Below are 21,861 nucleotides of genomic sequence, written 5' to 3'. Positions count from 1 at the left end.
GGAAATGCTCATGCGTGTTATTGAAAGCTTGTTTTAATAACCAAGTTTTCATCGCAGTTTTTGATTCACATTTAGAAGATGTGAGTTAGAAAATAAAAAAAATGTTATATTTATTCATAAATCAAAGATAAAAAGTCTGCTTAAGCACAAAAAAAATTGCTTTAGGTAGTTGTGATGCACATTATGGGGAATGGAAACAGCTTTGCGAATCATGTCCGACCTGGCAAAGATTAAAATGGTGCGACTACCCAGCTGTTTCCAGTCTGAGCCGCAAATAATAAACAAACATGACTGAACGGCGTCTTCCCAGATACTATGTAATATCACAGATATTCCAAGAGATGAAAATGATTCCGGTAGGAGAGCGGATGCATGTCCACTATTGTTGTTGTTTTGGTTCTTTTAGGTCAACTGCTTCATCTACTTGATTAGATTTTCATTCATTCTCTGGCAAAACTATGCAACTGAGTTAATTTACTGTGTGCAGATCTATGGAAATGAGTCTGAATCACATTTCATTTTAGCCGAATTTCATATTGTTGCTTCAGATTTGCTTCACAAGCGAATAGAAACATTTTCTTCTCATGAAAACGACCACAAAAGAAAAAAACCAAGAACATTAAACCATTAAATCATGTTAAAGGGATAGTTTGCCTCTTTTGACATGAAGCTGTATGACATCCCATTTTAGAAACATAATTTATGAGCATTTTCTTACCCTCTGCTGCGTTCTGTGAGCCGAGTTTCAGCCTCGTTTTGGCGTTGACGAAGGTAGTCCGGCTAGTTGGCTGTGGCCACAAAAAAAAATTGTTTTGCTTCTCAAAACAATATGCTTTCAAAAGAGTAATACATTTGCATCACAAAATCGTTCAACAAAAAAATGTCAGACCTCACAATCGCTTGGCGCTATTTTTGCCTCCCTTCATATCAATGCCTTCAGCCACCTAGCGATAGCCGCACCTGTTACGGTGTTTGCTGCTCGGAAGCAGGGGACTGCTCGGTCTGCTCTTCGGTCTGCACAGTTTATACAGCTAGTAGTGATACGAATGGAGAGAAAATAGCGCCAAGCGATTGTGAGTCAATGTTAAGTCAATGTTCATAAATGATATTGCTAATATGGGATGTCATACAGCTTCATGTCAAAAGAGGAAAACTATCCCTTTAAGGTGATCAACAAGTGTGGAAATTAAAGATAATGTCAGAGTGGATAAGGAGTCTGTGGTTTCAGGTCCCACGAAAGGCTCCTGGTCTCCCCGGACCGTCTGGAGGACCGGCTGATGACGATGGGGATGCTGGGAGGAGTAGGAGGAGGAGGAGGAGGAGGAGGAGGAGGAGGAGGTGACCGAGGTGACCGAGGCGACCGAGGTGAAAGAGGCGACAGAGGAGCAGGAAGCGGGATGGTTCCCATCATGGGCCGACTCAGCCACCACCAGAAGGCTCAGTCGCAACAGAACATCTGCGCCACGCCATCCATGGACCGCCACCACATGATCAAGATGAACTCCCACCCGACGCCAGGCCAAGACCACGAGCGCAGCTCAGCGGCCGCGCCCGGGATGGGGATGTACGGCGGCTGGGACGCCCACGGGGTCAACAGCGGGACTATCGGGGGCCACCCCAACGCCCGGCGGATGGCTTTTGCCAGCAAGAGGCAGAGCACCATCGAACAGCTGCACTTCATCCCCGGTGGAGGAGGAGGAGCACATGGACTGCGGACTGCGAGTAAGAACGAGGTGACCGTGTGAGCGGAAGAGGGACCGAGGAAGGTAAAAATTGATGGAGGACAGTTGAAAACTGAAAATTGTAAAGAAGCTGAAGACGGGATGAGCAGAGGGAAGCGTTCACTGTGAGGGTAAAAGTGAAGATCTGAGCAGGAAAAGGCAGAGAAATGACAAAGGTTTGATCCCAGCTGGCTGCCTCACAGGGCTTTACTCTGCCCTGAAGACAAGCTGCAGTCAGCCCCCCCCTTTAAAACACAAAAAACACGGTGGGTGACAACATTGATCTCATAGTGAGTAAAGCCAATTGATTCTCTCCTTGTCACTCTGTGTATTGTAAAAGAGAATATTCAGCCATTCTTTATGAAGGGAAGATTGAATTCCCTTGTAAAAAGAGCAAAAAAATGCAGTTCAAAGGCTGCTGGGTATTCGCTGTGACTTTTATTGAAGGATATCCGCTGAGTTGTTGAATTGTCCTTGAGTTTTATTGCACTGTCCTCTGGGTCCTCGAGTGCTCTGACAGAGATTCATCTGTCTTTGAATCCGCTGTGGATGATGAAGAGCGCCGAGGCAGAGACAGGCAGGTCTGCTTGTTGTTGTATTTATAAAGGTATTTAAAACCAAACAAGTTACTTTTGTATTAAACTAACTTGATATTGATAATATTAGCAGTACTGAGCCCTGTAGAATTTTGTGTATTCTTAGCTGAAGACATATTTAACACTTAACCGAGCCGGTTTGTAACTTAAAGGCTTGACATGTGATCAGCCCATCAACGCTTTCTCTTGTTGTGATTGGACTATCAAAAAGTGAAACTACTGAAACACTCGAGCCATTTGCAGTCAACTCATTTGATGGCCTCATCAACTTGAAATTAAAACAATAAATGATCAATTTAGGGTGAAATGATACCTCTGTTCACTCATAGTGCTGCCATGAAGGCTCAGTCACACCAGCATTTCACAGTGAGAGCTCAACAACTCCAACATATTGGTGGTTATTTGCATAGTTTTGTCACAAAGCGACGTAGCGACGAACCTGCTAACAGGATGAACTCGTTTGATATCCAAACTGAACTAAAAGCCAGTTAGTGAGAAGCCAAAGAAATTAAACAACTAAAAGAAGCTTAGTTGCAGTCATTCAATGATGTTTTTCCACCAAAAGCAGCGTATTTAAACAGGTTTTTCAGACATGCTGATTAATCCTTCACCATTACCAGTCGTCTTTATCCTCGGTGTATTCAGGACCAGTCCAGTAACTATGGATAACTCCAGAGGTTAACCGAATAAGCTACGGTAACAGTAAGAGATGGCATTACCAGCCATGTAGGACCACCGTCAGCCCACAGCTGGTTTGCAGTCAGGTAAAATCTTTAAATCTTGTCTGTTTTTTTTTGTCCATGAGTTGTTGCTGACAGCACCCGTGTGAAAAACATATTTGGTAAAAGTGTTTTCTGTAAAGAAAAAGTGAGCCGACTCAGAGGAAATTGAGCTGAAGCCAGAACCGTGATGCAGATTTAATAAACACTTTCACGCAGCACTCAAAAGCCAGATGTTAGCACGTGTTATCGGGTTTTCGTAACCAGTGTAATAAAAGTTTAACCCTTTCATGACTCCGTCACTCCATAGAATATTTTACGTGTTTCTCTAAGAAATCTGAATGCAGTCCGCTGTGTTTCTGCTGTGACTGGGCCTTAAAAGTAACATTCAGCATACAGTCTGGTTTTTTTAGCTAACTTGAAGCCTTGTACAGTGAATTTTAGTGAGTGTGATCATCTATGAAACACGATAATTAGCGAGAACGTTTTGAATTCGACCTCTCATAAAGAGGAATCAATCTGTCGACAAACAAACCCCCAACAACGTAGAGTTTGTGGAGAGTCGAGGGTCGAAGGAACCCTCCCGTACGTCTGCGACGCCACGCGCTACCTGCGAGTTCAGCTGCTCACCTCGTCTGAAGGGAAAGGGGGGCAGACGGGTCCAAGGCGGGGGACAATGGACACTTCACACCAAGGGCTAAACCGAATTATCTTTGTGTGTCTGTACTCTATACAGTGTCTGCTTCTCATTTTTATTTCTTCTACTTGTCAGGAGGCATGCTCGTGCATATTTTCACTGATTTCTTTTCCTTCTTGTGTAGAGAGAAAATATTAACATGCAAGGAAAATTCTGCAAAGCAAAGGAACTTTCTGTGTGACGTGTAAAACACTTGTGTTGAAATATTGTCGTGGGAGAAGAAGAGGTGACCACAATGATGTCATATTTTGTAAATTTCTGTTTTTGCTCCTCTGGCGATGACATGGACCTTCTGGCCACGCCGGCTGGATTTATCCCACAAATGCCGCTTTTTAGGGAGTCGCGAGGCCGTGTTTCAGGCTTTCAGCTTCCCCTCCGAGTTGTACTTCGATACAGACGAGACATGATCGAGGTTTGAGTAAAGCTTCCTGCCCGCCACTTATGGTGTTTTAATGTGCTCATGTGTTTGACCCCTCAATGAGACAATGAAACACTCTTATCATGATCTTTTTGTTTTGTCTTTAACTTGAACATGTATTTATTTATTTTTTAAATCTGTGAATTTTAATGTATAATCCCTGATTTTTCAGTATTGAAAATTTATGGTGGAGTCTTTAAAAAAAGAATAAAAGCAAAACCTTTGTACTCGCCGATGCAATCGAGGAGAAAAGACGGACCGCATGATGATGTCAGAAGCCAGTGTTGGTGACTTGTGATGTCACGGCGTGTACATGTGTCTGTTCTACTCTATGTGCCCCGTGTGTGTAACTCCCCGTCATCGTTTTAGGAATGCTGAACCTCAAACTCGGATCGTGTCTTCGGCACACGAAGACGATACTTAAGCCCATCGTTACTCGTTCATATCAACCTGCAATGGAATTTTAAAAAGGTGTTTTTTTTTTCCTTTTAATGGGGCGCTATGGCCACCAAAGTGAGGACTTCTCAAACGTTTGAAAAATGTAAATCGATATAATATCAAGTTTTGGTCTTTGAAGAGAAGTGATTCGACTGCTTCGATTTTATCGCATGGTTCCACGAGTTTGTGTCGCTGTCGTTTGACTTTATCTGCAAAGGGTGATTGATTTCTTTCAAATCAGCTTCCTCATTTGTGCTCGTTTTTAACGGAATTTTAAGGGCACAGAAGTGGAAAAAAAACACTTTAAAGCTGTAGTACCCACAGATGAAAGAGTAATTACATTAAAGTGTTTTGTGTGGTTTTTTTTAGCAACAGATGTAGTTACTGACGTGGAGGAGAACCTGTCGTGGCTTTACTTTGGCTGACTTCTTTTTTTTTTAAAGAGTTGAAGCAAAAAAAAGAAAGGGGGGGGGGAAGAATGTAAAGGTTCAGTTGTAATTTTGATGTCTCGCTCATTCCTCCTCACACCTTCAAAGGTCTTTTACTGTTGTTGTAATCCATGTTAAGTTGATTGCTCCCCTGATAAAACTGTGTGCCTGTATGTATGTGCGATTTTGTTAACCACAGGGGTGGAGGGGGGTGGGGGGGCATATTTGTATTCTCGAAGCTACTCTGCATACCTCAAACTGTATGATACATTTATTTATAACATCCCCTTAAATGTCTATTTCCCAAGGATGTCCCAACAAAGGTCTCACAGATGTGCAACCCTTTTGTTATCGGTGATCAATTCTTGCGTTTGTAGAAATCATACTGTTTAAATGATAATAATAAAACAATTACACTTAAACATGCTGGTCTGCTGTGTGACTTGCTGCCGACTTTTTGAAGGGATCATCTTTGTGTTCGGGACTCTTGATCGCACAAGACATTTTTAGGAGAAAGTTGTATTTTACACTTGATAAATCAAAGTTTCTCTCTTTTCCCCCAATTAATGTTGAGATTTTTTTTTTCCTCACAGACTTAACAGAATCAGATTGTTCCAACTCTTAAAGTCAAAACGATGATTACACTGACGAGAGAAGCTGACCGAGGTTTGGATGCATTGCACTTTCTGAATGGACCATAAAGACGGATGATGCTTAACCACTTCCTGCTGCTTGAGAAGAGTGGAGAGGGATCTGTTTGCTTTCTATCGTGGGTCATATGCTACACATCACCTCCGCTTATTACGCGACACATCCTCACAAAAGTGGAGATGTGGCAGTGAGGTCCTGGCGCCTGTTAGCCCAAATCTGAGCACACAGCTCTTGAACTTAAAGTAGCTTGGCTGCCTAAAGCTACGACTGTTCATTTAGCATATTCTAATGATGTTTGACGAGTCAATGTGAACTTTATTGTCAGTCAGACCTTAGAACAAGCAGTGCACAGCTGAGTGAAATGAAACACTTCCATCAAACAAATAGCATGATGTTAAGTGTCATGGCTCAAAGAGCTTAAGGTAAACAGACTCCAGAAATGTTGTAAAAGGTGCAAAAGAGTTTGTTTTTCACAGGTGAATCCGGTCAGAGAGTAGACGGGGGAATCCCAACAGGAGAGCGAGTCACTGAAAAATGGATAGAGCTACTATTCTCTGAAGAACTTGAAGCCAGAATGTCCAGATAATGCTGATTCTCCTTGCGTGGTTTATGGAGGTGGAGCCACTGGCTGTAGCAAAGGGAGGCTGGAGAAGCAGCAGGGCAAGCAGGCAGGTGGTTGCAGGGGGTAAGTAGCTCCAATGCAGGTATTGACAGGAAACTGACTCAAGGAGGTAGAAGCAAGATGGACTGTGAAAGGTGAACGGAAACGGGGAACGCTGAGGAAGCAGGATCAAATGGTAAAAAAACTGATTTTAGACTGAACGCAAGCGACACTCAGAGGAGCCCTGATTACCACAAGGAAGATGAAGATTATCCAGCAAAGGCTGACTGCCCCTGCAGGTCCTTAAGGTCTCTTATAGGGAAGATGGAGAACAGGGGTGACTCAACCCAACCTGCAACACAACACACCAAAACACCACAGCCAGACATAATCATGACACGAAGTGCAGAGTAATGTAATGTGGAGTTAATAGTTTCTGCGTGTAAAAGATGGGCAGAGCCACCCTCTTATGTTACAATAAATAAAACTTAAATATTCCCTCCTCTGTCCTCTGTTTTGAGTGGGATCATAGTTCACAAAATGCACATGGTGTTTTATAAAATAAATAGCAACAAGCAATGAAAATAATTAATTAAGAACACAGTAATGGTACAAAATTAGGATTACTTATTTTTTTCTTCTTTTATAGTCATGGGAGTCGTTCCCAACTGGAGGTTTGAGAAAGTTCAACTCTAAGACCGTTATTATGGCCCATGTTTTCATATGGTGTTAATAGCTAACAGCTGTTATTTGTTCTGAGTTAAAGGAGAAGTTCGGTTTTTTTAAACCTGGACCTTATTTCTGGCATGAAATACGTTCATCTTCTCACCGATAACAGTTCCTTCGGAAGATATTTAGATCTGCGTTTATCCATATCAGCAGATGCCCCCGTTCACTCCCGTTATGTGGATATAAATAACGTCCGAATGACGCCGACTTTCATCCAAACTGTTATCTGTGAGTAGATGAGTGTATTTTATGCCAGAAATAAGGTCCAGGTTTAAAAAAAAAAAAAAAAAAACCCCGAACTTCTCCTTTAAGACCACAAACATCCCTTTGAGACGATCGTTGTTGAGAATAACGATAAGTCAGTGATTAACTTCGATTAAAACGTCTCAGAAAGTCATGAAAACCTCACAAATGGGCCAAATTATTTGTATATTTTCCTGTCAACATTTGAAATAGGGAATATTTAATATTTTAAACAACGAAGGAAAAACGTTTGGTGTATTTGCTTAAAAAAAAACACCAATCTGATGAAAAGTTATAGAATTAATAAGACACCGTCTGATCGAAGAATAACTAGACTAGACTTGGTCACAGTTTGGTGCAGAGGTTTGGTTCTCAGTTCCTAACATGCAGCACATCTCTGCTTTGCATGGGAATCTGCAGCATGAAGACATATGTCTTTGTTAACAGATTGATAATGTGTCTACTCACTTGAGGAAACGCTAGTATGGTTTTACAGGTTGTTCTACAAATCTCTGCGGATTTTAGATGGCTAAATGATGTGGTTTACTTGTGATATGGGAAACCGGTTACAGCAAGTCTGAGCCAGTGGAATACCCGACAGTCGATCCCTGCACCAATGCAATAAGAAACCAATCAGCTGATCAATACTTTTGTGGTTGTGTAGGGTGACAGGACATTTCCAAACTGCCATGAACAGATACCGCAGAACTCTGGATAATTTCCATTAACAGCTCTCTTGGGTGCATGAGCACAGGAACACAAAAGCACAGCCAAGCCACAAAACTGGATCTTTTCTGTTTTTTTTTTTGTTTTTTTTTATTGTTTCACACACCCACGTCCTCTTCTGGCGTTTGTTTCCTAACCCCTTACGCAGTCTTAGTTTTACTGGATTCCAGTGCTCCACAGCTGGGTGGGACTTTCTGCCACAGCACTGAACTGGTTTGTATCCCGCTTAAAAGACAGACACAACTATGTGTCCATAAGTAATCACACAACTGATTGGCCAAAAACGGCATGTGGAATTCCTCAGGGTTAATCTCTGGGGTCTCTTTTATTCAACATTTACATGCTCAATTATCCAAAGCAACAAAACATGCCACCACAGATCTACTTCCAATCAAATCAAATCAAATCAAATCAAATCAAATCAAATTTATTTGTATAGCACATTTCATGTACAAACAATTCAAAGTGCTTTACATAAAAAAAAGCATTGCAGCAGGGAGTGGAAGAAGCATTAAAATACATAAAAGCATATAAAGAGAAACAAATAAAATCATTTAAATGAATTTAAAAACAAGCAACAGTCAAGATAAGTTCAAAGATATCGTGCAGATTTCATGCATAGACACATGAGAAAAGAAATGTTTTTAACCTGGATTTAAAAAAGTCTACATTTGGTGAAAGTTTAATCTCCACTGGCAGTTTGTTCCACTTGTTTGCAGCTAAATACTGCTTCTCACTGTATCACCTGGTGATTATCATCCCCTACAACCCTCATTAAGCACCTCAAACTAATAAACAGCTTGATGTTCCATCCAGAGGTTGTTGTATTTGCAGCCAAAGAACAGTTAAAAATCAGCAATCAAGACATCTCAGCTTGTCACGAACAGTTTTGCTTTCTGTGCCCAGAGTAAGAGCTACAGATAAGCTGCTTTCAGTTTTTTTTATACGTCATATATGAGGAATAAACTCCCAGATAACTGCAGGTCTGTGTAATCTCTTCTTCTTTTAAATCAAACCTTAAGAATTCCCTGTTTACCACCACATTTAATTACCTGATTTATCTAAAGTAATTAACTTTGATCAATAGCTTTCTCTGCACTGTTCTATCTAAAGCACTTTGAATGACCATATTGTTGAATTATGCAATATGAACTCATTTGTCATGCCTTGCCTCACACTAACCATAAAGTTATATAAGTTTTAATCCTCAGAACAGCATTTTGGTAACCACAAAACCTCAAAACAGTTGGCTTTCGGTTTATCTTGTAATATCTCGTTCATTTATTTATTTTCTGATTAGTGACCCAACCATCACCTACTGAATGTAAACCAGTTTTCCCTCTAAAACTTAATCTTTTAGATGATTTGGGATCTGAATATTGGTGGTCAACTAAAGGTTGAATCCCTCAAATGTGAAGCAGATGCAGACAAACCCACCCAAATAGCAGCAATAAGCACAAATAATTTAGAATTATGGATACTTTAATTGATTTGAAAAATATTCACACTATCCTAACACACACACACACACACACACCTTGCAGTGTTATGCAGCATGCGCCTTAATGACATCTTTAGTCGTCTAATTAACATTTGACACTATTGGTGTGAAAACACACACACACACACACACACACACACACACACACACATACACACAGGCTCGCGGGGGACTTAATGACATGCAGTGTCAGAATACACAGTTACCTCTTTAATGGAGTGCAAACATGTATGCATGCATGCATGCACGCGCGCGGTCTTGCACACAGACACACACGCACACGCAGTTTATTTATTCATGAGCATCATGCTGGATTGGCTCTGTGTTCTGCAACCCGAGGGGCAGAGGTGGCCGTGAGCGCAGCGGCGGCAGTGGGGTCGCAGCCGGACAGACTAACCTGTGCCTGGCTCTACCCGGAACCATTATGCAGACAGGAAACTACCATTTTACCGCTAGCAGCTTCGGCGGAGCCGTCTTCTACAGAGGGGGACACCTAAACCTGAAACGGGGCGGAGAGCGGGCAGCCGAGGAGGAAAAGCAGCAAAAACACGACCGAAACAAAACAAAGGCGACGCGTGGGTAAACGCGATCTGTGAGCCTGTCGAGCTTCGGGACCTCTGAGTCAGACAATGGACATATCGGACCAGTCCAGCGGAAACGGGTTTTGTTAGCAAGTGAAAAGCTGCCCTCCTGGGCCGATGGAGATCCAGGCCTTCCACTGTGTTTTTCCATGGATGAAGAAAAAGGCCCCGTTGACAGGCAGCAGGGACCCTGCTTTCAGAGCGCACTCCCACCTCCATGTTATCACTATTTTACTGCGTTGTTTCTGAGTGCTTTTCGCACCCAGACGTCGTTTGTTACAAGGTGAAAAAACAAAAACAAAAGCCACCTCCTGCAGGACTGTGTTTGCTAACGTGATAGCTGCCAGGCTAAGTGTGGCTAACGGCTCAGCTAAGCTAGTAGCATTGCTAGCCTTTGGGTAGAAGACTGGGATGCATCATTTAGCTGTAATTAGTTTAGTTATTAATTGTGTTACATGTTGTTATACACTTAGGATTAATTTAAGGCACAGTACGTATTTAAATGTTTGAGTTTGGCTTGATTTGTGCGAATTTTGACATGTTTCGAAGCGTTAGAGTAGCATTTTTGCAGTTTAACGTTGGCTAGCTAGATTGATAGATGCTAGCAGAGAGTCATTAGTCTGATCTGATCGGTTGTCCGTTGCCTATTTGTCTTTTTTAGTTTGTCGAGCTGAAGTCTCCGATTGTCCGTGCACAGACTGGAGTGTTCGTCCGTGAAAGCTTCGGCCCAGCAGGAGCGTCGGACCTGTGGATCAGCCGGTAAGGTGCAAACAGCATGCAGTCACATTGCTGCAGATTGAGTGTTTTTAGCTGTCAGCTTTACCAGTATGTGCTCCGCGTTGCTCGTTATTATTCACTATAAAAGTGTGCACTGTAAGGAGATTTAGGTGGAAAATTGTGCACATATCTAAACCGTCGTTGCAGCCTTTTTACCGAAACTAGTCTTGAATAAGCTTCACTGACCAAGTGAAAACAGACATGAGAGTGCGTGTGGGGGGAGATGGGTTTTCCATTTCCAATTAATTCTGTCTTTTTTTTTTTATATATATATGATCTAAAGAAAACTACATATGCAGATGTTTTATTGCACGATGAAACAAAGTAATGTCAGAGAATATTAATACAGTTATTTAAAATGAACTGCTCATATTTCAGATGTTTTTATATAGCCTTTAACATATTGGCTGAGGCACTCCATTTGAATGTTTACCTGTTGTTAACTGGCACGATTCATAATTCTTCAGCGTTGTCTTTGGGTAAAACAAGTTGTTACCTGCTACTGAGATAACCTCAGAGAGGTTTGCTTTGAATTAAACCCAGCATGGCTGCGGTATTCCTGATTTATTTATTTGTTTTTCTCATCTGTAGTCTGTTGATCTCTACAATGTTTGCAGTTGTGAAATTAAAAGTTTATTTTTGGGTTGTAATTGCATTTTGCATCACTCACTTAAGTTGAATCAACAGCCGCATGTATAACTACTGAAACGAGAAAGACCAAAACTGGACTTTTAAAATGCACGTAAACATGTTGGTATAACCAAAATCATGTGGTCGAACACACATCGTGCTGAGTGAGCAGGGATTTTGAGAGTAAAATAATATCAACAAGTCATTAATTCAAGGAAAACACTTAAAGCGTCCAAGTCGGCTATTATTTTCAGTTTAGCACATAAAACTAATTGGAATGAAAAGTTCATCATGACCTATTTGGATTTAAGGCCTATTTTTCTCAGAAAATAGTGTTCTAAAACCAACGAAATGTTTGAAATCTGTTTTTTACAACGAGGATTTTCTGCAAAATGTGACTTGAATTTGTAAATGCCCACCCAACATGTTTGTCTCAGCCTCTGTTGAAGACATTAAACAACCTGAGAGGTTAAAACTTAAGCTTTTATAGCAGATTATTAACTTTGTCCTCATGTTTATCTATATCGGGGGAGAAAATGATACAACATTGAAAGTCTTCTCCGGGTCGGGCAGAGACACGAGCATATGTCTCATCCTGTCTGAATGGTTTGATTTTGAGTCAGTGGCTTGATTCTCTGCAACATTACTGTCACACAAACCAACATCTGTGGGATGAGCATGATGAACACGATCCTCTGCCCTTCCCTACGCCTCACTGACACTGGCAGGTTCATCTGTCACAAACTAACTATCTTCTAACAAGTTCACCTGGAACACTGTGTGTGGTTTTCTGCTCCGGCTGCAGCATGATAGATTTTCCAAACGGGACAGAAAAACACATCAAGAGTTGCTCATTAGTTTATCAGCTTTAGGGGAACTATTTTATTTGCCTGTTGGAAATAAACACAGCGTCTCTGGAACTCCTTCAGGGAATCCTTCAGCACTTAAACTCAAACTGATTAAAGGTCGTTGGTGGAAATTTGGCTAGAACTCTGCGATAATTCTCAGAGGTGTGCATCAGGTCAAATTGAGATGACTGTGCTTCTCTGGCTCTAACGTACTCCATATTTTACGTCTACATTTACACCCTGACTCTCCGCTCTTTGCCAGCGTCTGCGAGGTCCTCGCTGCAGATATTATGAGCAGACGTGGATGCAAACTTGAGGCTGAAGTTGTTTTGGGTGACAGTTGTCAGAAGTGGGCTGCAGCCTCCCCCGATCTACGTACTTTGTGTGTGTAGAGGTTTGATTCTCTGGTCTTTGTGTGTTCAGAGAAACCACATTCACACCGACAACAATCACACTCGCTTAATTACAGATGCTCTTCCTGTAAGACACGAGGGTGTGCTCAGATTTCCTGGAGTTCTCTGGTGTATTGAAATATCTTCCCCCTCCGTTTCGGTGTTTATTTTTGTTCGTGTTGCTCTTCACCACTTAACACCGCACTCACTGCTGCTCGTTCATGTTTCTGATAACGACTGAAAGCAGAATAGAAGGGGCGTAAACTTTAGGCTGGATTTTTTTTTTTAAAGAAATTGATCTTAAATGCAGAATCGCTGTCGTGTCACTTTGCCAAGCTGCAAACCGCACACAGATGTGACGGCACATGCTGTAACGTTTGGCCTCTGCTTTCTTGTCCATGTCGAACACTCTGCAGATGAAGGTCGGAATTAGGAGCCGATTTATTCTCCATGTCACCCACAAAAGACTGACACATATGAACCAGTAACTTCAATTATTTTTACACAATTTGCTGAGAGAGACTGGTTTAAGCCTCCTGTGGCCAAAGAGATGTCATTTGTTATCTGAAAGAGGGAATTGTTTGGTGGATAGTTCATCTTTTCTGTTTCTTTTTGGCAGATGAAGGCGGGAGGGGGATGTTTATTACTCGAAATCGAAAGTAATTCAGGCTGTTATTATATTCTGAAGAACTGAGCCAACATGTGTTGCTTTTCTCTGCAGAATTTACACTTGAGGCACGAAAACAAAACACAAAATCGCAGCTTTGCACTCTGTATTCACAGTATTTAAGCATAACTTGACAAACAAATTTCTTTTTTCTTCTTCTATGAAAGAAAAATGAGTCGTTGGAAATGTTATTCCACTTCCTCTTTGGTTATTGGAGGGACCCTGACTGTATGGACAGTGTTTGGGTTTACTTTCGGAGATCTTAATGAATGTCAGGACCCAAAGTTTTCCCCTCTGTAGCAACATGATCGGTTATTTTCCCTTCAGCCGTCAGGGGGTTTAATCAAAACAGCCCCAGTAAAGATGCTGGAACCAGATGATGTTTTTGAGATTATTTTTTTTTTTGAATGATTTCTGATTAGTGACCTGTTCATTTCCCATCCAGTTATTTGAGTTGTAATGTCACCGTTTGATGGACATGTTTATGACTATTTTCATGTCTCCTTTTCCTGATGAACAGGCTTTCTTTTTGTTTGGTTTTTGATCTGGGTTCAGCAAAGCATTTAAAAACGTTTTTTTTTTAAATTTTTTTTATTACTTTTGCCGCTTCGGGTGAAATTTAAACCAAATTAGTTGAGTTTGAAAAGCTCTTTTAACTTGTTTTGAGAAACTTTTGGGATAAAAGTGGTGATATTTTGCAGATGGAACTATCAGTATTGTTGAGAATAAAAAATACAATCTGATTTAACAGTTTGTCTTTAACTAAGATAATGAACTAACTAACTAACTCTTGAGCTGCTGTTGATTTTTATTAGAAGGATTAGAAAGCCAGAAGTAAGCTTTGCCTTGTTAGATAAACAAGCATGTGTTTTCCAACGTTTCCTGAATAATTGTGCTGCAGCTAATGGTCTGATTGGCAGGAAGGCCGTGTCTCTGTCCTCTATTTTGAATGTTGTCGACATGCTTGCACCCAAAACATTTTCCAACCAGATATGGTACGTTCTGCTCTCTTTGTGCTTGAAACTTAAACACAGATTTGTAAGGCAAAAACCATCCAGAACTAAATAGGAATTAAGCATTGTACAAGAGGTTCTTGAATGGATAAAATCATAACCGACATGAATTAAAAAGCCAAAACAAGGGTGGTCCGTAGCGTAGTGGGTTAAGCAGGCGCCCCATGTACAAGGGGCTATAGTCCTCGCTGCAGCTGGCCCCGGTCCGAGTCCCGTATTGGACGGCCCTTTGCTGCATGTAGTTCCCCCTCTTTCTGCCCCCTGCTTCCTGTCTCTCCCCACTGTCCTATCCAATAAAGGCATAAAAAGCCCCAAAAAATACTTAAAAAAAAAAAAGAAAAGCTAAAAGAATCTCTTATCAGGGTAACCAATCAGTGCTCGAGCAAAGTTGGGCTAAAATCAAGCACTCAAGCTCAGACTCACTTGTTTATATAAGGAGCTCCTTTTCAGACTAGCATCTGATCACTATCAAGTCACAGAATCACTAACAACCTGATTGTGGCTTTTCTTTGTTTGCCCTCAGGCTCCCCGAAGGACTCCACGACAGGGCAGAAGGTCGTTGAAGCGATGGCTCATCCTCCTGTGAAATAACCGACACACTCCACATCGTGGGACTGCTTCCGAAAATGGAACACTTTAAAGAAACACTACAGACTCCTTTTCTTTTTATTATAATTTAGTATATTTCCTATTTATGACCCATCTTATATCATCCCACAGAAGCACTTAAAGGCTTCCCTCCTGAATGAGGAGCAGATGCATTAGTGACATTTATGTGAGAGAATCAAGCATCAGATTTTGGTGGACTACGGTGGCTTGTTGGGGTCGAAGCCACAGCTGGACTGTCTCTGAGAATCAGACGTCAGTCGAATAAGGGCTCTCAGCTGTTTCTATCTTCTACGGACTCGGTGTACGGGGTAGTTCTTCTCCCTGGACACTTTGCCACAGCTATTTGGGAAGATGTTTCAGTTCAGCAAGTACCCCATGGACATCCTGGAGATGCTCAGTGGACACCAGGCCCACCAGTTCAAAGGCCTTGGATTGGAGCGGCAGCTGAGCCACCAGCAGCAGGTCCAACTGCAGCATCAGCAGCAGCTCCAGCAGCAGCACCAGCAGTCCGCCGACACCTCCGGGAGTCTCCTGTCTGGCCTCGGGCTGGGGTCGCTCCAGAGCAATCGGAGCAATGCCTTTGCCGACTCCTCGTCGTTATTTGCCAAAATGAGCGCCCCTCCCCCTACCATCTCCCACCAGAGCCAGTCTTCCTCTTCGTCCCACAGCTCCAGGAAGTCCAGTAAGATGAGCAGTAGCAGCAGCGGGAGTGGGAGTTCCTCGTCGGGATACCCCCAGTTCCTGCGGCCTTTCCATCCGGCCGAGGCGGCGCTGGCTCAGGAGCAGCTCCACTCTGGGATGGGACGCTTCGACTTCAGTGGAAGCGGCGGCGGGGGGAGTGCCGGGGTGATCGGGGTCACACCGGCACTCCCGCCTCCCCCGCTGCATCCAGGTCTCTCTGTCCCCCAGCCCTCCACTGGGCCCTCGTCCTCCTCGCCCTCTCCCTCCACCTCTGTTTCGGTCTCCAACAACTCCTCCGGCAGCACTGCGGTCCCTTTGGTCGGCCAGTCTGATCCCCGCAGCCTCCACCAGCAGTTCAGCTGCATGCTTGCTGCTAACCAGTACTTCCTGTCTGGAGTCCCCACCAACAGCAGCCTGGAGCAGTTCCTCGTCCAGCAAGGCACTCACAACCACTTGGGCTTGGGCCTCGGCCAGGGCGCCGCCGATTCTAACTCGGCGCTGGCCCCCCCTCCCGGCCTCCACTCCTCTCACAGCCACAGCCACACAGCTCCACAGCCTCAGCAGCAGCAGCAGCAGCTAACCCCTCACGCCTTATCTCATCCACACAGCCACACGCACCACCCGCACCCTCTCCACCCGGCCCCTCAGCCCGCCCCTTTGGGGGGCTTTGATTTCCAAGGCATTCCAGTGCTTTCTTCGAACCAGATAGCTTCCTTAATGCAACAAGAAGCTGGCCTCCCCCTCCCCCTGCCTCTGCACCTGTCGCTGTCTAAAGACGATACGGCAAAGTCGGGAGACAGCACGTCCACGTCGGCTTCGAGTGGTGGAAGCAGGAGAAAGAAAGCAATGGCGGGCTACCTCCCCCAGAGGAAAGCAGAGAGTAGCAGCCACAGCAGCAGCTCAAGTGTGCACAGTCAGAGCTCTTCATCAGGCCTCGGGGGAGGAGGATCCGGGGGTGTCGGGCTAAGTGGCATCGGAAGTGAGCCGCAGCACTCCTCTCTCCTCTCATCTTCCTCACAGCAACAGCAATCATCCTCCACTGTATCCTCATCCTCATCTGTCCCCACCTCCTCAAATTCCACATCCGTGCTCGTACCCAACGGCAACCAACAGCTGTCAAAAACACAAGAGAGTCACAACAACAGCTCATCTGGGCAGTCGGAACCAGAACCCCTTTACCACTGTGGTGAATGTGGGAAAACCTTCACTCACCTCTCCAGCCTCCGAAGGCATCTGCGCAGCCACGGCCTGACGCCGGAGAGCCAAAGCAGGAAGTCGGACTGTAACTCTCCCAGCCCAGAGAGGATATTCTGCTGCGGCGAGTGTGGGAAGAGGTTCAAAAAGAGGGGTCACCTCATCCAGCACAGTGTCACCCATTCAGAAAACCGGCCTTTCGTCTGCAGCATCTGCCAAAAGTCCTTCAACCGCCGCGAGTCCCTCACCAGACACGAGAAGATCCACGACGAGAAGCCTTTCCGCTGCCCGGCTTGTGGGCGCTGTTTCCGGGAGAGCACCTCCCTCCTCAACCACGCTGCTTCTGGCGCCTGCGGCAAACCCCCCCGCAGCTCCAAAAACCGGGCCGCCGGTGGGGGGAACGCACCGCCCAACCCGAGCAGCAGTAAAATGGGAAGTGGCGGCGATGGGGTTGCAATCTCAAACGATGGGGCGGGGTTAGGAAACGACAAGTACGCAACGGATTATTCCAGAAATCGCTACCAGAACCAGGCGCCCTACAGCAGCGGCGTGGAAGACTACAGACGGTCCCAACCTTCATCTCTTTACCCCTCAGAAAGTACGTTACCCAATGAAATGAGCAGCCAAACTCTACGTAAGGCCCCTTTAGCCCCAACTCTTCACCCTCATCCACAGAGTCAGCAGCAGCAGCAGCAGCACCACCACCACCAGCCGCAGCCCCAGCAGCAGCAGCCCCACCTCCCCCTGTCCTCCCTGTTGGATGACTCCGAGGACGAGGTCACGAGCAGCGCCATGTCCGCCATCGCTGCTGCAGCCGCCGCCTCCTGCGACATAAACACGGAGAGTCGGGAGGGAGAGAGGAGGGACATCATCGGGGGGCTGCTAGGTGGGTTGGGGTTTGGTAACATGGGTGGGCCGTCGTCGACGACGCCGAGCCTCAACGGGTCCACCATGCCTTTGACGCACCCCAGCCAGCCTCACACAAAGCCCAGGAGGCCGCGGAAACCGAGAGAGAAGAGGGACCCCAACACCATCGTGAGGAGGAGGAGGAGCCCGGCGCCTCCGGGCGACGGCTCGGAGAGGCCGTACGGATGTCAGATCTGCGGCAAACGCTTCAGGAGGGCGGAGACTCTGCGGCGGCACAACCGCGTCCACACGGGGGAGAAGCCGCACGCGTGCGACGTGTGCGGCAAAATGTTCCGCGAGCCTTTCCACCTCACCAAACACCTGACCGTGCACTCCGGTCAAAAGAACTACAAATGCAATCTCTGCGGGAAGATGTTCGCCTACGCACAGAGTCTCGTGAGACACGGGAAGCTGCACAGAAAAGGCGAAATTGACAACCAGGGAAGAAGAATAAAAGGTGCCGCTGCTGCCGCGATCAGCCAAGTCGCCAGTTCGGGAAACTCTGACTACTTCTCATCGTGTTCCCAAGAAGAAAAATCTCCGACGTCCGGCACGCCGTCTCAGAGGCTTTACACCTGCACGGTCTGCTGGAAGTCTTTCCGCCACTACTTCCACCTCACGGCACATCAACAGACTGTCCACGGCGGGGGGGTGGGGCTGGAGAAGTCGTTTCGATGTGAAGTCTGCGGCAAAGCCTTCGCCTACTCCAACAGCTTAGTGCGCCACAAGTTGTCTCAGCACGGCATCGACCGCAGCGGCCAGCGCGTCGACCAGTCCCAACCCTCTGGATACTCGCCGCTCTTTTACGATTCCGGTTCGGGTTCAAACTACGTCGGGTCGTCCCACATGCAGCAGGGGGTTTCTGAGCAGCAGCAGCAGCAACCGCCACAACAACCACCGCCGCCACCACTCCCAACGCAGCAGCAACCACCGCCGCCACAACAATCCCAACCACCACCACCAGAGGAGCAACAGCTGCAGCACCCGTTCCACTACCACGCAAAAAACTTCCAGAAGGAGCCCGGCCCGACGAGAAAGCAAAGGAAGAAGAAAAGGCGCGTGGTCATCCACAGCATCATGAGAGACGGGAGGCTCGTGGGCGTCCCTCTGAGCGAAGACACTCGCAGGAAGTTGATGATTTTGAGGAAAAAGAGGGGCAAACTGCAGGCACAGCTCAACAAAAAGAAGCTCCTGGTGCAGCTTAAGATGAAGGGCGGCGGGATGAAGGTGAAGTCGTGGTGCGGGGGGGCCGTGCGCGTCACGGGGCTCACGTCGATGGACGTGCCTCTCAAGCGCTTCCCGTGCCCTATCTGCCCCAGCACCACATACGCCAAACGGGGCTCGCTGCTGGTCCACCACGCCATCAGGCACCCTCCGAGAAACTCAGGCCGCCACGCCCGCCTGCGGTGCCAGGTGTGTGGGAGACACGCCCCCTCGTTACACAAAGCCTTGAAACACAGGGGCCAGCATCTCAAACAAGCTGCATTCCAATGCCACAGATGCCGACACCGTTTCTGGAACCCGCGGCTTCTGGCCCGCCACAAGTTCTCCTGTCGGGGGGCGTCCGACGGACACTGGGGGCTGAGGTCGCCGCCGTCGTCTCGCGACCAGTCGGACGGCGAGCTCTCTCCGGTCCAGCTGACGGTTCCGACTCTGGTCCAGCCCGAGCGGTCGACGGTTCTGACTGAGTACAGTCAGTGAACACAAACAGTTTTCTAGAGTAGATCGTTTCTGATGTTTATTTTTTATTAAACAATCCAAGAAGCAAGCGAAGAGCTAGCGAGTTTTTAACAAAAAAAAAAAAAAAAAAAAAGCTGGGAGGACGGGGCAGGTTTAGTCTAACTACCATAACACCCCCGACCCCCTTCTCTCACACACCCGTGTACAATCCCAGTGTTCCCCAGCAGAGGTGGTCGATGAATTAAAGTGGACTTAAAAAGGCCCAGAATCCAAACCACCCTCCATGTCTGTCTTCCCCAAAAAGGTGAAGAAACTCAAGCCACACGATTTTAGTAGCATCTGATTGAAACAGGTTCTGTTCCATCACCTTTTTAAGATGTTTTAAGTTCCCGTTTAGCAGCTTATCGTAGAGGGAAGGTACTTCGTTTCTCTCAAGTCGAGCAGTTTAGTCTTTTGTCTCTCGTGTTTATTTGTTTCCCAAGTGGACAAACTCACTCTTTTTTTTTTTTATACTGAGATAACATTTGCCCCTCGAGATGAATTAATCTTTTAAGAGAAATAAAATCCTGATCTGATACTAAAGTAGCTTGTGGAAAAATGGACTCTGCACACAGTAAGAAGGGTTTTATCGGTCATAGACGGCCGGTTTATGAGCCGAAGTGACGGGAAAAAAAGAAGAAAAACCAAAAAAAAAGGAGTTGGGACGAAGAGAAAAGTGTTGAACGTGTTTTTTTTTTTTTTTATGTACACTACTTTTTTTTTATTTTTTTAAAGAGGCGTGGATGAAGCGAAAACACGACTCGAGCTGTTAATGTGTTCAGGATTCGAAAAGGACAACAGGAATAACACGTACTGTACAATTAGTATTATATTTTATTATATATTATTTGCTGTTTTTTACTCCAAGTATCATTTCTTTTCTCATTGTTGGTATTGTGAGGGTGGGAGGGAATGAGTTGGGACTGTCTTTGTAAAACAGCGGGATGAGTATATGTATCGATGTGATATTCCCCCCCCCCAATTTTCCCCGTTTACCCTCGGTGACACACGTTTGCCCCCAATTTTGTAACGAAAAGCGTGTGCACATAGTTCATTACATAGGTCCTGTCCAGATGTGCGTCCTCCTCCCCCCTCTCTCCCCCCCTTTTTTTTTTCTTTCTTTTGTAAAACAAAAACATGTAATATTATTACTAAAATACTATCCTCTTCTTTGGCTAAAAGTGAGTTGTTGAAAACCCTCAAATCAAATAAAAAAAAACAAAAATCTAAAGTGTTGCGTTCACTTTTGACCTAAATTTCCATCTTTGGTAATGAGGAATGACAAATGTCAGACTTGTGGGGTGATTTATAAAAAAAAAAACCTTTGAGGAGCCGTGTGTCTGATTATGGAGAAAAAGTGTCACTCACACCCTCATTTATATTCATGTTTGTGTTGAATTGTCTTTTTTAAGTTGATCTGACACCAACAGAGGCTGAAACTGTGCCTGTTTCATTGGAATTAATTCATAAAAAGCCGAACAATTAATCACGATTGTACATGTAATATATGCGTAATTGCATAGCCTGTTTTGGGAAAGTATTATGAGGAATTACACAAGTATTTAGCACACGGGGCCTTTGGGCTGGAAGACAAAGCCACCTTTGTTTACGAAGCTCCCATGAAACACTAATTCTCATCCTGGGAGGGAAAATGAAGTCTGTCTGTTAGATATTTTGTAACTTTGAGGCCCAGATGCTAATTTTTACACAGTGAAGTGTATTTTAAGCAGCTTTCGCCAAGTTTTTGGTATTTAACTTGGGAATAAGACAATAACATGCAACATGTGTAAGTAATTTTGGCTTAAATTACCCTGATTTTTGAATGATCTACCTCTGTTTCAGTTGCAAATACTCCTCATATTGAGATAATTTGTGCATTTAGATAGTCTGAGTAAGAAAAAAAAGTCCCATATTTTAGATTTAACATAAGATATTCGGTCAGTTGGGAAATACAGGTCATTCAAATGTAGAAGCTAACAGATGGATTGTGAAGTATCTTAGCAAGGAGCTGATTAACTGTCAAATTTTCAGTAAAATCTTGGTGTTATCGCAGAAAAACACTGTAATTATACACTGTGATCGGGCCTAAGCTATCAGCAGGATGTTAGATGTGGGAAGTTTGGTCATTTCAGCAATAAATGTTTACCATAATTAAACACAACTGCTCTTAAATCGACCAAATGACAATAAAAGGCCTAATACTGTCTGCTTCTATGACACTCCCAATTCCAGCAGTGTTTACTCTTGGTGCCTCAAAACTTTCATTCCTACTAAGCTTGTTTCAGATTGTATGATTTATTTCCTCATATTCCACCACAGAACAAGTTTATCTGGATTTTATTGTAAAAAAAAAAGAAAAAGAAAAAGAGGGAGTGC

The 21,861-nt window shown here is 44.7% G+C and overlaps 2 protein-coding genes across 4 annotated transcripts in view; both read left to right on the top strand.

Annotated features, from left to right (window-relative positions):
- The window catches only part of shisa7b (shisa family member 7), a 51,670-nt gene extending 46,231 nt beyond the window's left edge, over positions 1 to 5,439 (top strand). For all 3 annotated transcript variants that reach the window (XM_075449907.1, XM_075449905.1, XM_075449906.1), the window contains one exon: positions 1,229 to 5,439. In XM_075449907.1, coding sequence (XP_075306022.1) covers positions 1,229 to 1,745 — 517 coding nt within the window. In that variant the 3' untranslated portion in view covers positions 1,746 to 5,439. The remainder of the gene's footprint in view (positions 1 to 1,228) is intronic.
- A 4,327-nt stretch (positions 5,440 to 9,766) lies between these two features.
- On the top strand, positions 9,767 to 20,716 carry LOC142367395 (uncharacterized). The gene is made up of 3 exons (XM_075449353.1): positions 9,767 to 10,332; positions 10,711 to 10,808; positions 14,900 to 20,716. Exon 3 carries the CDS (start codon positions 15,337 to 15,339, stop codon positions 19,465 to 19,467), a length of 4,131 nt encoding a protein of 1,376 aa, XP_075305468.1. The 5' UTR covers positions 9,767 to 10,332; positions 10,711 to 10,808; positions 14,900 to 15,336; the 3' UTR covers positions 19,468 to 20,716.
- Positions 20,717 to 21,861: the final 1,145 nt, after the last annotated feature.

Source organism: Odontesthes bonariensis, chromosome 18 (assembly GCF_027942865.1).
Source record: "Odontesthes bonariensis isolate fOdoBon6 chromosome 18, fOdoBon6.hap1, whole genome shotgun sequence".
NCBI lineage: Eukaryota > Metazoa > Chordata > Actinopteri > Atheriniformes > Atherinopsidae > Odontesthes > Odontesthes bonariensis.
The sequence above is the reverse complement of the archived record's forward strand: the minus strand, read 5'-3'. Positions and strand labels throughout refer to the sequence as shown.